This window comes from Corythoichthys intestinalis, chromosome 4, assembly GCF_030265065.1.
Source record: "Corythoichthys intestinalis isolate RoL2023-P3 chromosome 4, ASM3026506v1, whole genome shotgun sequence".
In the NCBI taxonomy this organism is placed as follows: Eukaryota; Metazoa; Chordata; class Actinopteri; order Syngnathiformes; family Syngnathidae; genus Corythoichthys; species Corythoichthys intestinalis.
In genome coordinates, this window is record NC_080398.1 from 63077777 (window position 1) to 63091069 (window position 13293).

Below are 13293 nucleotides of genomic sequence, written 5' to 3' on the forward strand. Positions count from 1 at the left end.
GCGTCTGCAATATTGTTTTCGGATCTCCATTTTTTTGATTCGTCGGTCCCACAGCGGCTTTTTGGATCAATCTATTTTGTGGATCGACGGTCTGATCGTGGCTGCAACATTGCCATGGGATCGGTCTAATTCCTGGATCTTCAAGTGAGTGAAAAAACGCTGATTTTGATTACTATTGTTATCTTTTTTGTTGACTATTCTTCGTGGGAGTTTTCCCCAAATCATACTCACTAATTAAAGCTCTATGGCAAGCTACAGTGACAACAGTGACTCTGACGTGGACCTTACAACAATGTTGGAGTTCGTCAGGGAACGCGTTTGCATACTGCTGAGCTCCCGAGTGAAGAGTGGTCAAGGTGGAAATATTTTTTGTGAATAAATGTGCATAAGTGGAAGCTTCTCCCCTTTTTGGTACTTTTATACACATGTCCTACCTGCCACGCGTTACAATGTACAAGACATGGATTACACAAGGTGTGCTCTTTGGCCTGTACTGTATGTAAAGCACACGACAGCTCTGGATGCTAACAATCTACATAATTGTATTGGGTTAAGTTTGAAAACGCAATATGCTTACCTTGAATATCTGCTAATAAAACCGGAGTTCTCAACAGCATACACTCTCGCTCTGTTGCCAATGAGACTCACTTGCAGCGAGTGCATCATCAGTTTTGCCCAACTTTTGTCTTATCACGTATTTGCTGCACACATTTTTCCCTGAAGCTCGTCTTGTGAACGACCGACAGTGCTGTCCTGCTCTTCACTTTTCAGATCAGGTTCAAATAGAAAGGGTAGAACTGACGACATGTTGGGAAAGCTAACGAGTGACACGCTGGAATTTCGTCAACAGGCCCGGTGACGTCACGCACACACTGCGACGTAACAAGAATGGCGACCTTTCACTTAAAATAATTTTTACAAACTTTATTAAAGCAAAAACATTAAGAGGGGTTTTAATATCAAATTATTATAACTCATACTAACATTTATCTTTCAAGAATTACTTGTCTTAAAAATAGAGGATCCCTTTAATAAAAGTGCAAATTGTTACAAAGATTAAATCACACCAGAATTTTTTTCAGTGTACAGTGGTAACTCAAGATACGAAAGCTTCAGGACACAAACATTTCATTTTCCTTTTTTTCTCCCACTTCATAACCCAAAAATAATATTCATCATACGAAAGATACCTACTATAATAGACAACTAGCGCTCGCAGTAATGCAATAATCCAATTACATATGACTATAAACGTCAACAAACGAAATACACACACCACATTGTGCTACACCATGCTCACACATATATATATATATATATACATACATACTTTCATATATATACATATACATATATATATATATATACATATATATATATATATATATATATACAGTGGGGAGAACAAGTATTTGATACACTGCTAATGGGAAAACCCATTGGTCATTGGCAATGTATCAAATACTTGTTCTCCCCACTGTATATATATATATATTATATATATATATATATATATTAGGGCTGTCAAACGATTAAAATTTTTAATCGAGTTAATTACAGCTTAAAAATTAATCGTAATTAATCGCAATTCAAACCATCTATAAAATATGCCATATTTTTCAGTAAATTATATATATATTCTGTAAAATAAATTGTTGGAATGGAAAGATAAGACACAAGACGGATATATACATTCAAAATACGGTACATAAGGACTGTAGTGGGCATTTCACTCTACTGTCATTTAAATCTGTCTATGCTGTCCTCACTCCGAAGCGTCTACTTTTTCCAAAGCTAGACAGCTAGTGAACGACGCCTTAATAATTAAGACTTCTTCCTTTTTCATCTGATTTATTAATAAAATGGCCTCAAACCATTGTCCTCTTTAGACCGTCGTAAAACTACAAAATAAAAGTACACAAGCATTGCATTAGCAACAACGTTAGCTTAGCACGCTATACAGGTTCACTAAACATAAACAAAAAGCGTCTCATACAAAAAATATAACATTTCGCTTACTAACATAATATGTACATTCTTTACAACAACCATACTTACGGACAAATCTTGTCCAAGGATCATATAAGCACAACATTATCAGCCCGAGACGTCGTGCAGCCATAATGAACTGGCAAGAAAACAATAAACCATGTCGCAAAGCGACCACAAGAGTTCGCTGTTGGACAGCACAAAAAGCCTTGCTGTAAAACTTACCAAAAGGCAGAATACTTTCTGAGCGGGACATGTGCGTTAATTGCATCAAATATTTTAATGTGATTAATTTAAAAAATTACCGCGCATTAACGCGATAATTTTGACAGCCCTAATGTATATATATATACACACACACACATATATATATACACATATATACATATAGATATATACACATATATATATATATATGAAACAAAATAAGAATATAACTCAAACTAGTTAAGCGTCACTTGGGGGCGAAAAAGCATTACAAATAAAAACAGGCAATCAGAGAGCATGACAGTGCCATAAGATCCTGCTGCCCTCTTGCTAAGAATGTTTCCCATCATGCTCGGTACGAAGAACCTGCTCTCCTATTGGCCTATTGTTAGTATTACTTTCGCTTTCAGACATAGCCACACTCGAAAGGGGAAGACCCCCCCCCCCCCCCCCTTCTTTTTTGCAATATGTCGTATGATCTACTTCATTACAGTTAGGTTAGGTATATTGAATGTTTCAAATGTAATTGCCCCTTATTTCATCTTGGTTTACCCTTATTATAAAATAGAATGTGGTGTTTTATTCATATCTTGAGGTACCACTGTATTGGCTAGCAAGCGCGAGAGAGAAATTTGCAAGGCCAAACGGCTCTTGGTTATGTCATGGTAAGATTGCTTCTTTCAGTGAATAACAAGTGCTAAGGAACAACACCAAAACCACACTTTGCATCATAATGTTCGGGCCTGAACTTTTAGCCCGCTGACTTTCCGGGGCATTTCTAGTACTCAGGTGAAGCAACATTGAGCAGGAGGAAAATAAAAACAAAAACAAAAGTGGTTGTCTTTTTTTTTTTTTTTTTTGAGGCCAACACACCGAACAACAGCTTCTATTTTTAAAACTGCTACAAATGTAATTCCAATCCATAACCTTTGAATTGACATTTTCAATGACAGCAAACTATTCATGACGTACTTCCACAAAATGAATATTTCAATTGTATGGCAACCTTAAGTCTTACATACAAGAACATCAGCAAAGGGACCCAGAAGGTTGCTGTTGAATATACACCTGACCCATACCATGTAGGTGGTAAAAGGCTTAATGTTTTCTGAAAAGGTGAAGTTATGCTGTTGAAGGATGTAAGGCATGTAGGTATTCTCTCCTAGTTCTTGTATCCACACTTCATACTTAACCTCCTTTACTATCAGGTATTTCAGATTCCACGGGATCTTCCAGGAAATGATCAGTTGTGCCTTGTCAGTAGCTTGTACAGAAGTTTGACACTGGGCTTCCCTGACCCTGCCTGGATGAATCTTACTGGTGGGTTTGGACTTGTTGAAGCTCAGTCTACTTTTCATAGCTTCCTTTAGAACTTGAAGGAGTGAAGGGATATCAACGAGAGTATCCTGGTAGATACGAAAGAGCCACTCTGGGTTGCGACAGCACAAGTGCTTTAATACTTCTTTACTAGCCATTATTCGCGCCTGCTCTTCCTTCTTCAAGTGAGCTATGCCTCCTTGTTCCCAAGGTCTGTCTGGATGAGCCACAGAGTTTTCCTTCTTCATGTTCCTCCATGAAAAATAGTGCAGATCCATGCCTGGAAGGGTGGCTAGCGTTTTATAAGGAGAATACTGCTCTGGGTTTATAGCATAGGGGAAAAGTTCAACCACAACAGCTCCTCTGGGGAGAAAAAGCGAGGTGATAAGCTGGGCTCCGTGCATGCTCACTAGCATCGAAGCACCACTGACAAGGCGGACAATGGTGGGAAATGACTGTTCTTCTAGCGAAACTTTAAAGACTTTCATCTGGAACTCGCGAGCCATTGCGGTGATGAGCTCACCTTCATTCAGTATTAGCCTTGTTGTCAAGCGACTGAATAGAACGATGTATTCCTCTTTCTCGCTCTCTTCCTCACCACTGGCGTCCTTGTCTGCCTCTTCAATTCTCGTGATGTTCATTTTAACCAGAAACGCTTTAGAAAACTGTCGAATTTCTGTTCCCGAGACCAAAATGTTAGCCTTGGGCCCTTGTGGCTGAACAAAACCATATTGATACCAAGTTGTCATCTTGGACACACCCACATAAGATTTAGTAAAGCAAATGAGCTTTCCAAAGTCTCTAAGATGTTCTTTGAGTAGTGGCTGTTTGTTGCTCAAAAGTCTGTAAAGATCAAAGTGTGGCCCTTCACCCCAACCCTCCATGAACACCAACCGTGCCTTCTCATCCAGATCTGAAAACAGTTTCATAGTATAAAAGGCAGGCAAAAGATCATCGTGAAAAACATGCATTATGTTGTCGGGATTAAACCTGTTAAAAATAAATGTCACATCTGGAACAAACACAGGCTTGGACAGGAACTTCAAAGCAGCAGTCGGTAGCTCTAAAAAGTTGAAATACTGGGTATTGTGATCTTCTACTGAGGACATGTCGAGCAGAGCGGGTTGAAATCGCCTCGAACCCAAATTTGGCAACATAATGGAATAATTAGAATGGAAGAACACAAACTCATCGCCCTCAGTGCAGTAGCAAAGGTAATCGAAGCGGCAGATCCGATCGGTGTGCATTTTGCTGCTGCACACCATGCGGGTGCCATCTTCATGAAGAGTCTGGAGGGCGAGATGATAGTCTATAGGATCCTGCGTAAGTTCTTGGGTCTTCTGCGTCATGTGCAACTCCTCCTGTAGCACCGCTGCATGTTCTCTCAACTTGGAGTACTCCCACAGTAAAGCTGCTAGCACAGAAATAAGGAGTCCATTAAAAAGTAAACCCAAACTCATTTTGCAGCCAAACGCCGAAGTGTGCATCACTGCTCTTGTTGAAGATCTTCGTCTAAGAATAACACAAATATCTGTTGGCGAGAAATGGCAAGAGAAGACAGTTGGAAGGGATGGGGAAGAGAGGCAGGAAGAAGGAGAGGAGATAAGAAAAAGAGGTTAAGCATGTAGCGTTACTTTTAGCTTATGAAATAAATGATGAAGGATTTGTATGAATACTAGCCACACACGCTACTTCTTTGTAGATATTGTTTGAGGGGTGACATAGGAACAAAAAAAACAAAAAAAACCTCAGAGTTCGGATTGCGTCATTCATTGGCTCTTTTTTTCCCTTCAGTTAAATTACATTCCGAAAAAGTATATTTTAAAGCGAACCACGGACCTTGTAGGCTCTAATAAACTGTTCTCTTTTACTAAAATATGTTATGCTAGGAACACATAAAATATTGCCATTGATTTAAAAATCTATAATATTTAGTACATGTTTTGACCGACGGAGGGCACCATGTTTTACACGCACAATGCACGCTGGGGGTGATGACGCAGTTGGGTTGTACTGGGAGAATAGCTGTGCTCTATACTAGCGACGCTAGTATGACTACTAGCATGATTTTGCAGGTAAGATTGTTTTGTTAGAGCTGTGGGATGAGTTGCCGACATCGTACCTGCATCCAATTCCAGCTCATCAGCAGTGTCTTTAAACAAGAGCTGTCTCGACTAGTCGACGTAGTCGATGTCATCGATGACGTAAATGGGTCGACAAGAACACCATCCCGTCCATGGTTAATAAAGGGTTTAAAAAGTATATGCATAGAAAGCACGCTAGGGATTGAAGCGGGGAAAGCGGCACAAGGCCAAAAAAGCACACCGGAGTGACCAAAGCACGGACCCATTTCAACAAAACAAAGGAGGGTACACTCTACATCAAGCTTCCATACCACGGCACCACGTCGACCGTGAATGAACACTTGAAGTGACGTCACCAAAGTATAATTTTGGAAGATGGTAGGAGACAACAAGCTGGTGGATCGTAAATCCATAGAATGACATTTTTTTAAATTGAAGTTGGCTTAATGTGGGTTGTACAACAGAGTATTAGGGTCTAACATCGAGCAAATGTAGCTGAATAAGCAGCTACGTACTTTACGTAGCGCTTTGCCGCCTCTGTTGAAATCAACAATATTGAAAGCATCTTGTGTTTTAGAATCGGTTTTACCAATAAGGAAATCCAGATTATTTTCGTTTCATCTATATCAAATCATAATAAATAGAAGAATTTATACTAATGCTTTGTAATAGCTCTAGGTGACGTTACACGTATGTAAAATTGCGTTGCGGCTCACAGCTTCATTACCCCAACGTAATATTGCAAATTTTTTTCCCCGGAGCAATATTACGACTTTAATTTCGTTCTTTTTTTAAATTGATTTATTTGGTCCGATTACTGCGTTAGAGCGTTGTATTAACTTGCATCATTAAGATTTTTTCACGTACTTTACTCTAGACGTGACATTTATTCATATACTCTGCTGGTGCTCTCTCTAATGATGAAAACAATATAGGACATGCCATACAGGACATGCCAAAAAAAGAAAAAGAAAGCATTGTTTTGAATCATGTTGGAAAATTGAAGTCACTGTCTTCTGAATCTGTTTACATTTCATTCTTTTGTACTATTAATGCTAACAGCACTTGACCTCATTGTTTATTTGTGATTTATTAGTTATATATATGTGTTAATTTGTACTTTAATGAAGAATTTAAGTGTTCCACAATGTTGTTGTGAATTAATAATTGTCAACAAAAATGTAATTGCAAGATGAGTAAAAAACAAACAAAAAAAAGTTCATTAAAAAATTATTAGACCAGTCGACAATCGTAAAGAAAACGTATGCAGACTAATAGGGAAAAAAATAATCGTTTGGGACAGCCCTATTTTAAACCTTCTTAACAATTCTTCTGTTCATCTGATGCAAAGACATGCATTTGCTTTTATATTTAGCTCAACATGCATACGAATATTCATAACGGTCCGACCTCGTCAGAAAATCCAAAGGGAATGACCCAGATTGCCCCAGAACCAACCAAAATCAAATCAAAATTAATCAAAATCAGTGGCGCCACCAGGGGGTGGCCAGGCACCCCAGTGGCCAGTATATCGTTAGATTGTTGTGGCATCAGTTATGCATTTCATCCCAAATGCACAGCCAGGACTATTGTTGGATTTAACTCGGGTGTCAGAAGGGGGGCGGGGTCGCCACTGATAGGTAATGCTACAATGACGCATATTTAAACACACCGGGGTTTGATTCCAGTACGACTCAACAGCGGAGCAACAGGGAGCCCTCTGTGGGAAGTAACAGTGGGATTATGGGATGCATGAGCGGGCATTCCGCGCTTGCGTTAAATGCGTCAAATATTTCAATGTGATTAATTCAAAAAATTTATTACCGACCGTTAACGCGCTAAATTTGACAGCACTTTACATTAGGTCAGAAACTCGTTCGGTACGCCTCCGTTCGGAACCGAGGACCACGTACCGAAACGGTTCAATACAAATACATGTACCGTTACACCCTTAATGTTTACATATCATATATTTCACATGAGAAATACCCGGTAATAGTTACTGGTGACGATAGTAATACGTAATCCTAAAATCAATGTGTTGTAGTAGTAAAATCATACTGTGTTATAAACAGGGGTGCACATATTTTTTTTGCCCAGGTTCTCAGAGGAGGACCTGGAGACGTGACTTGGTCTCATTGAGCTTGAGAGCCGACCCGCCTGATGCGATAAAATTATGACAAGCTTTACTTAGAGCCAATTACCTTTAATTAATTATATAAACAATTAACGCTTGATTAACATCAACTGGCACAACAAAATTGCCATTACTTTGAAGTGAAATGTAAAGAAATAAAAATAAAAGCACTAATTCAAAATAAAGGGCATTCATATTCGGCTCCCACGTTAACTCCAAGCCTTTGTAAAAGTGGGATGTCCTCCTGATAAGAGCTCATTGAAGGTGCATGTTTAGCTTTGTGAAATGCGAGCAAAAACATGTTTGTCAGTGCATGGCGCTGTTCTTCAATAACTTTTTTCCGCCACTTGTCCATAGGGCGAGTGGGGTCCTGTCTGACATCGATAGTTTGCTTAATTGCCACATGCTCTGTTTTTTTCGTGTTTTTCAAAGTTTGGATGGCTAAAATTCTTTGACCCTACATAAAATGTGCTGCTCTTATTAACGACATTGGGATTCTCACGGCAAATGTTGTACCCCATTTCCGTGCGAGCATCATTTGCTTATAGCCATGGTACCTCCTGCAGCCACTTTTAAGCAAAAGTCATTTTTTCCGGTAGCTCCGGTGACGTCTCTGTCGTCTGTCTTTTGACGGGGGTGGGGGAACACGGATATAATTACTCAGTGGGGCCTGCCTCTTTGACATTTTGAGAAGTGATTTTCTCGTGTCCCCTGCAAATACAGAGGTCAGCCATCCATACACAAAAGCGTATGGAAACCGTTGAGGGCCAGCGCGTTTGTCTACGTCCAGTATGCATGCGCACATGCGGACCACTTATGTGCACCCCTGGTTTTAAATATATTGTAGTTTATATCAGTTATAATAGTTATAAAAGAGTAAGTGAAGTTATGCTTATTTGTTGCATTTTATTTAATTTTGTACCTTATATACAGATACATTTTGTTTATTGTACTCATGTTTTACTTTAGGTTATTACCTGCTGTGCTCTGCTGTGTGCTGCTGTGCCTAATAAAGTACCAAAAATGTGCATAGCGAGTAATCCATTTTGTGCTGAGTGACGAACCCTATTCAGACGGCCGTGAAAAACGGAATAAACTGAACAACTATGGACTATGGATTATGGACTATGCACATTAAATCATTAGTAACATCAAATATTACACAATGCACCAAGTATATCAGTAACCGTGTCCTTAAGTCTTTCTGATAGTTTTCCCCTGACCTTTTTACTGCAATAATATAATGAAAACCTGAAATTATGAGTTTATTTTAGTTTTGGTGTGCCACCCCAAGATTTTAAGTGGCCCCATCTGGCCACCCCTATGAAAAATTTCTGGAGGCACCACTGTTGAAAAGACAGACCCAGAATAGCCTAAATATCAACAGGACGTAATCCATAACTACCCCAAAATCACCAGAAAGTGACATGTCTCCAAGTTCTGGTTATTTATATTTGTGTCACAGTTACGTTTCATTTTACTGCAGGCCAACAAAAAGTCGGCAGCGCAGTTAGCCCACGGGCCCTAGCTTGGACAACCCATGCCCTAGCGGAATCCCATTCAAATAACTTGTGCTCCTTGACCCACCGAATGCTGTGCAAGTAGCTTGATATAAAGCAGGTACATGTCAATGCTGACCATAAATGCTAGTACAGTATTAATTTTTTTGGTCCTGTTGACAGGTACAACTCAAGCAAATGTCGCAAGACTCGCCTTCTGTGCATTGATAGGCGAGCCAAAACCTCAACGCGCATGCATGAGGGTTAAAAAAAAAAAACAAAAAAAAAAAAAACAAGGGGGGGGGGGGGCGATGGGGTCGCGTAATTGCAGTGATTGCTTGCTATAACGCGAGCAAATGCAATCGAAAAAAAGTATGAACGCACTTTAAGATATAATCTTGTACAATCATAGCTTGGTTTTGCAGCACATTAATTTGCCATGAACGGCTTTCAATGCAATAAACATCGTGTTGGGCAAATCAGTGAGTGAACGTCTGGTGTAGCAAGACTCAATTGACTCATTGCAGAATGACCAACACCGTTTGTAATCACAAAATTTTAAGGAAACGTTACAAATGAAAACGCTAATACACATGTACCTTGAGGAAACTCACCACCGGGCGGAGACCGCAGCACAAAGCCTTAAGTCTGAACAGACGCACTGCCGATTTTCAACACCGGGGACGATGCATCCTTGTCCGTACTCAGATTTTTGACTTGAAAACGTCATAAGTGTCAGACCAAGTACTGACCCATTTCGCATGCTGTGTTCCATTGTAAGCTCTGTACCCTGCGAAGCGTGCGTTCGAAGGGTCTTGACGTCACAAACCCGCGCCTGGTTCTGTATCTGTCATTGCCAGAAATAAACTCCGTCGCAATATGGCGAGAACTTACGTACGCAGCGACTCAGCCTTTAGAGATCTAATCTTACATGTCGGAAGTCTATGGCAGCCCCCCCTGTCCTGAAGAGATAACATATATTAAGCTAGATGACTGTTGTGCACTGTGAACCAATAAAGACGATTGTCATCACTTTTTTAGCCATTTTGCGTGGGGCCGTTAGAGAACAATATATTATATTCAAAGGAGCGTGTAGTTTGAAATAGCTCACTTTTCAACCGATTTTCAAACGGCACATAAAAGTCAGCGATGCAGCAAATTTACTGCATACTTAAAAATGCTTATAACATTTTTTTTTTTTCAACAATTATACAACCGTGTATATATATATATATATATATATATATATATATATATATATATATATATATATATATATATATATATACACACACACACACACACACACACACACACACACACACACACACACACACACACACACACACACACACACACACACACACACACATATATATATACATACATACATATATACATATATACAGTGTTGGGAAAGTTCATTTTCTACATGAACTAGTTCAAATTGCAGTTCACAAATTTTAAAATGAACTGTTCAGTTCATAGTTCATAATTCAAAATTTTGAACTAAAGTTCATGGTTCCAAAAAATGAACTTTTGTAGTTCAATTCTTTTTGTTCGCCAAAAATTGTTGCAAACTATTATTTACTGTATTTATTTCCAAAGCTTATAGAAAATAATCACAGTTCATTTCCTACCTGAATATTTGACCACCGATGCTGAAGAGTCTCCCACAATATACTGCAGAACTAGATTGTCTAGCTGCGGCTGGGAGAGACAGAAAAGCTCTGGTATGCTGTTAGCGGGATTTGGGTGGCAGAGGTACTGCTCTGGCCAACCGCTGCCGTCTCTTTATTTAATCGCACATGCTCGCAGTCGCAGATACCTAGCAAGGCTTGTCGCATGCTTTATTGTTTATTTCGATGTGCCGTTTAAGGTTGGCTAAAGACGTTACCGACGTACGGACGGTCTTCTTATATTTTTGCCATCCAGGTCGGTACTGACTTTTTCGTAAAACTCTTTTAAATGCTGGTACTGTGTAGAAAGTTGCTTTGAGCGGCCCGGGTTTCGAGAGCTGCCAGCTTCTGTGTCCATGCTGCTCTTGTTATGATGACGTATTTGCTTAAACAATACGGCCGTGACAGGCAGCTTGGGTTGCCATATTGGATAATGTTCCACTATTAAGGTAAAAAATTTTATTGTGTGTTTTTAGCCTATGGCTTTATATGCAGTTTTGTCGTTAAGGCTCTAAATGTGATGAACTCATGAACGAAGTTATGAGCACCGCTCACAACCGCTAGAATGAGCGCGTTCACAGGAACGTTCATGAGACAGAAATATGATGCGTTCAATTCACGTTCGCCCAAAATATGAACGTGTTCATGAACGATCGTTCATTGAACGTGTTCATGCACAACACTGCATGTATATATATAAATACACACACACACACACACATGTATATATATATATATATATATATCAGAGGTTGCGCTAGACTTTTTCGTTGTCTGTCATTTTGACTGACAGGGTCATAAAAATCTGGTCATAATCTATTTTTACCCGTCACTTAAATTTTTAAAATGATGATAATGACATTGTGGTGACCCTTTGTTTGGCATAATTCACCTTCCGTACCTGTGTGTCCATTTGGCCGAGCGCGTTACCGGCTACGACAGTCACGTGACAGAGACACTTAAGAGCCGCGTGCGGTCCCCTCACTATCCACTCGCTCTCGCTATATGATTGGCCGAAGAGTCGAAATGCTCTCCCGTGAAATGCCTGTTTAAAAATGTTCCCGTTGTTACTTCTTGCGTTCGCTTATAAGTGCCCATTTAAAAAGGAAAAGCGATGGATGATACTACACACAGAGCGTATTATTAACAAATGTTAAAGTTGTATAATCATATAGAGAGAATAAGAAACGTCACTGAGGCCCCAGTAAGTAGGTAGCCTACCATATGTAGCATATGGAACAATGAAATTAACAGTTCACTTGCTGTGGCCTGAACGTAGTCTCACACTTTCCTCCTGGTGCGCATGGACTTGAATTGCGTGCACGCTTGTGCAGTCCCTGTTTTTTCACCTCTTTTATCAACACCATCGTCGTTTTGGGGCTTTTTGAAGAAACTTCGGACACTCAGTTGCCTTGGCATTTTTTCAGAGTAAGGCCAACGACGTCATGCATCAAGAGAGACAATAGCTAATTAATATGCTCACTCGCCACCCTGTGGTCTGGGTGTGAATTGCAACCGGTCAAAATGACGGATGGACTTCAGTTTTTTCCGTCACCGTTTTAAAAAAATCGGTCAACGACGAAAAATATTCGGTTAACGCGACCCCTGATATATATATATATATCTATATATATATCTATATATATATCTATATATATCTATATATATATATATATATACAGTGATACCTCAGCTCACGAACATAATTGGTTCCCAGAAAGTGTGCGTGAGGCGAAAAGTTCGTCTTCCGAACATTTATTTCCCATAAGAAACCATTAAAATGAGAATAATCCGTTCCCAGGTCCCCATAAAACATAATTTTCTACTAAAGCCTTAAAACTACACAAAAATATACCTTATTTTATGTATAATAAGTGTGCTATTGTATTATAATTAAAGAAATAAACTGTACTGTATAATAAAGTTGTTTTATTTACCTTTGCGATGGTATGGGAGTGGGAGGAGTGGGAGGAGGAGGGAGGGAGTTACTGTTTGGAAGGAGAGTGTTACCGGCAAAGTGCGCAGTTAGCGTAGACTCCACTGCTGTGCCCCCCGCATGCTTTTGGTTGTTAATAAAAGTGCCCACAAAAAGCCATCCGACACCTCTGGGTGTTTGTATGCAAGCCGCCATCGGGCGCACCGAAGACAACCGACGACAACGAGCCAACGTGACTCGCCGGTCCACTTCTCACGACGGTGGGAAGCTGAAAGCACCGCCAATTACCAGTCGAGGGCGAATTGGTAACACGAGTCACCTTCCATAAGGACTGTATGTAACTCTTTTTCGGTCCCATAATAGCAAAAGTACACTCAATATGGTCCAAAATGTCTATCAAACACAAACCACGTCCGCACTCAACGAAAGGGAGGGGACGAACTGG

General features: G+C 39.8%; 1 protein-coding gene across 6 annotated transcripts; it reads right to left on the reverse strand.

Annotated features, from left to right (window-relative positions):
• Window positions 1–2653: 2653 nt before the first annotated feature.
• On the reverse strand, window positions 2654–10063 carry pomgnt2 (protein O-linked mannose N-acetylglucosaminyltransferase 2 (beta 1,4-)). 6 transcript variants are annotated; one of them, XM_057835424.1, is made up of 2 exons: window positions 9848–10063; window positions 2654–5044 (listed from the first exon to the last, which is right to left on the reverse strand). In XM_057835424.1, the coding sequence occupies exon 2, from the start codon at window positions 4998–5000 to the stop codon at window positions 3204–3206; it is 1797 nt and encodes a 598-aa protein (XP_057691407.1). In that variant the 5' UTR covers window positions 5001–5044; window positions 9848–10063; the 3' UTR covers window positions 2654–3203. The 6 variants fall into 6 exon arrangements, with proteins under 6 accessions (XP_057691407.1, XP_057691409.1, XP_057691410.1 ...); XM_057835426.1 differs by having other exon boundaries at window positions 2654–4924; window positions 9848–10062; XM_057835427.1 differs by having other exon boundaries at window positions 2654–4927; window positions 9848–10062.
• Window positions 10064–13293: the final 3230 nt, after the last annotated feature.